The 4,005-nt window shown below is 34.2% G+C and overlaps 1 protein-coding gene across 1 annotated transcript; it reads left to right on the plus strand.

Moving 5' to 3' along the window:
* Positions 1-276: 276 nt before the first annotated feature.
* LOC141656841 (protein FAR1-RELATED SEQUENCE 5-like) lies at positions 277-2,364 on the plus strand. The gene is made up of 3 exons (XM_074463920.1): positions 277-1,332; positions 1,435-1,609; positions 1,718-2,364. The coding sequence occupies exons 1-3, from the start codon at positions 277-279 to the stop codon at positions 2,362-2,364; spliced, it is 1,878 nt and encodes a 625-aa protein (XP_074320021.1).
* Positions 2,365-4,005: the final 1,641 nt, after the last annotated feature.

Consider the following 4,005-nt stretch of genomic DNA (forward strand, 5'->3'; position numbering starts at 1 on the left):
ATTAAAATTAATTAAAAGTAAATTAGGGAGAAAACCTTGAAATCTGCGATTAACCTTCCAACTTCCATCGTAAATCGTAGGTTTTATTTTTTAAATTAGAAGTAATTAAAAGTAAAATATGAGTAAATCCTAGGTTTTTTTTTATAATGAAAAATAATTAAAAGTAAATTGGGATTAACCTTTCAACTTCCACCGTCAAACTTGTTCAACACAGCAAACCCTAAGTAATCAACTCCATCGCCTTCATCTTCTCAAAACAACCTTCATCATTTTAAAATGTCGAATAGTTTTGATTTAAATGCTCTATATATCGAGGAGGAGGGAGAAAACGAAATCATTGAAGAGAATGACACAGCCACTGATTTGTTACGGCATGCAGCACATGTTCTGGAAGGTAATGAAGACAATCAACCAGCTATTGAGCCTACGGTTGGTGCGGAATTTGATTCAGGGGAACAGTTTGCCGCTTTCTGTTTTACTTATGCTTATAAGACGGGGTTTGAACTTCATATTCGTAGTAGCCAACTTTTGGCTCCCTTCAGGGAGCAGGGGGTACATCGAAATGGAGTTGGGGATAAAGAACCGCGATTCCACATGATGAACAAGTTTAGGCTTATGTGTTCAGAGGGCAATACGACGAAGAAAAGGTCATGTATAACACCATGTAAAATGTATGTATTTGGGAAATTAAATCACGACATTGGGAAATTTGTAATCTGTACTTGTGATTTGGTACATAATCACGAGTTGAATCCTGAAGTTAGCCGGCATGTTGTCAATTATAGGCACATAAGCGAATATTTCAAAACCAGGTTGATGTTGAACAACAGAGCTGGCATACCAATTAGCCGGAACTTCAACACATTAGTTAGGGAGGTTGGAGGGATTCATAATCTACATTTTAATGGGCAGGACGCAAGAAACTTCATCAACAACGAACGTCGCAAAACTAGGTTTCGTGGTGACGCTAAAGATGTCTTATATTATTTCGAGGGCTTAAAAGCGCAGAATCCATATTTTTACTACGCTATTGAAATGGACGCGGATAATAAGCTGTTGAATATTTTCTGGTCTGATGCACGATGTTGTGCCATGTACAAGGCTTTTGGTGACCCATCGTCGTTCGATAGTACATTCCTAAGCAACAGGTACCAGATGCCTTTCTGTGCATTCGTAGGAGTTAATCATCATGGAAGTACAGTATTATATGCATCGGCTTTAATTTCATACGAAGACACCGAGTCATTCGAGTGGGTGTTTGAGAAGTGGATGGAATGTATGGGGAGAGCTCCGACCGTCTTATTAACTGATCAATGCAAAGCAATGGAGGAGGCAATCAAGAAAGTGTTCCCGGAGACTAAACATAGATAATGCCTTTGGCATATTTTTCAAAATGCGGATAAGAATTTAAAAGACCACCCACAATTTCCTCAGATTGACAAAGATTTGCGTACGCTTGTGCACGAGAGTATCACGGAGGAGGAACTGCAAGAAATGTGGGATGATTTCATGGAAAAATACAACTTGCGACGCAACAAATGGTTAAGGGGTGCATGGGATATGGGACAGCGATGGATGCCTGTTTTTTGGAAAGATACTTTATGTGCAGGTATGTCTTCTACTCAGAGGAGTGAACAAACAAACAGATTTATTAGAACATACATGAGCATAGAAACCGGCCTGATGCAGTTCATGAAGTAGTACGAGGATGCCATAGAGAAAAATGTGGAGGACGAGAAAGTCAATAACGCCAAAGACATTAAGAGCCCACATAAATGGGATCCCCTGATATTATTCGAGGATATCTATAGTAAGGTCTACACAAACAGTAAATTCGGAGAGGTGAAAACTGAGGTATATGGTTGTATAAGCACCAACGTCGAAACTCTTCCAAATAGTTTGGGTTTCATCAAGAGGTTTAGGGCCACATCAAAAGTGACAGAAGCATTTTGGAAGGAAGATCGAAGAAGTTTTGAAGTGAGTATTGACACAATCACTGGTGAGTATAAATGTGGTTGTAAGATGTTTGAATTTAGAGGGATCTTATGTCGCCATATCTTGAAGTGTCTTGATGTGTTGGACGTAAAAGGTATCCTAGACAAATACATATTGGATCGCTTGCGCAAGGATTTGGTTAGAGTATACGAAAACATTCGGGTTGGGTATTACAACCCGGATGAGTCAAAACGTGTTAAAAGGTCTCTTGAGATAACGGTGAAAAATGATTACATTAAGAGGTTGGCTATGCAAAGTGAAGGGTCTTCTGCCATTTATACTAGCAGAACCGATGAACTAATAAAAGAGTTGGAGGCTCATGCTGGGATACAGACTATAGATTCATTTGCGGCATGTGGAGTTTCCTAAAAAATGTGGGGTCGTAGGAGACTACGACTTAGGGAGACTATCATAAACATACCTCAACAAGAAGGTGACATTAGAGACCCCCCGACAAGCGAGGGAATGGCAGAAGATGTATCGTAAGATAGACAAAGAGTAGGAGAAAGACAAATGATGATGATCCGACGACCACTACGCTCCCCCCAAATACGAACCCAACCCGACATGTTGCAAACGATGATGCTTCATCCTTTATGATCGAGTGGCTTTAGTGGTACACAAAATACTCCACATTTTACAGCGTCATAAAATACTCCGATGTTCTCCCAATCACAGCAGACTCCACAATTTGGGTCACAGTATTCAAATTCTCAATATACTCATTATAGTCATAGATTGTAAATAGGAAGTATGATTTTTTTTTTTTGTATATTATTTGACTTCTTTAAACAAATAATGTATGATCAATCAAAATCAATGACTATTTTTCTTAATTCATTTTCATAGTATTGAGTCTATGTTTTCAAGTATTAGAATAGCATTCGGTTAACTTGTGCAAATTTATGCCAAAAAAAATAAACCCACAAGAGGATTCGAACACGAGACACTTAGTAAGGTAAGCATCAACTAAACCACTACGCCACTAACTTATCCTATCATATATCCAGTCCTATATATATAAGGCCCTTTTCACTTCCCGTCATAGATATTAGCAAATATAAATTAAACAAATAAAATATTAATCAATTTAATTAAAATTTTAAAATAGTGTGTATAAAAAAAGACATAACTTATTCATACCCACATAAGCAAAAAAAAAAAAAAAAAAAAAAAACAAAGTACAACGAAAATTAATCATAATAATTTTAATTTAATTTAAAATTTAAAATTTTAATAAAAAAATTAAATTTAAACAAATAAAATATTAATCAATTTAATTAAAATTTTAAACCAGTGTGTATAAAACAAAACATTACTTATTCATACCCAAATAAGCAAAAAAAAAAGTACAACGAAATTTAAAATATAAAATTTTAATAAAAAAATTAAATTTTAGACAAAATTTAAATATAAGACAAAACAAAAGGTATTATATGAAAAAAATATTAATTGAAAAAAAAATATTAAAAACAATTAAACGCAAATAAAGTACTCCCATAAATACATAAACATACATATAAGGAATGTCTACGTATATTAAATCATAACGTATAAAGAAATCAATACATTACGTATATTAAATCGTAGAAGTTGAAGTAGCGTATATGTGTATATATATTAAAGGTATACATAAATATACAAAATATTAAAGGTATACATAAATACTAAAAATAATAAAAGGTATTAGTAATAAATAAGAGTTAAATAAAAAATTAGGAGAGAAGTTTTTTTAATGAATAAAATATATGTGATTACCAAGAAACAATTAATAGGGGAGTAATTAATGAAGGCATCCACCTAATTAATGGATAAATTCAGATTCTTCAAAATTGACAGGTGGAGCATTTTTTTTGGTAGTGTATGAGGGCCTCATATATCTGGTGTAACTCTAACATCTTCCCATTAAGGAGGAGTTGGAAACTTCTTTGAATATTAAATTCCTACATTTTGCCAAAAATTGACAATCAAATAAATCCCTATTTTCTAATTCATGAGTTTTTCAACTCC

This window comes from Silene latifolia, chromosome 1 (genome assembly GCF_048544455.1).
Source record: "Silene latifolia isolate original U9 population chromosome 1, ASM4854445v1, whole genome shotgun sequence".
Taxonomy (NCBI): domain Eukaryota; kingdom Viridiplantae; phylum Streptophyta; class Magnoliopsida; order Caryophyllales; family Caryophyllaceae; genus Silene; species Silene latifolia.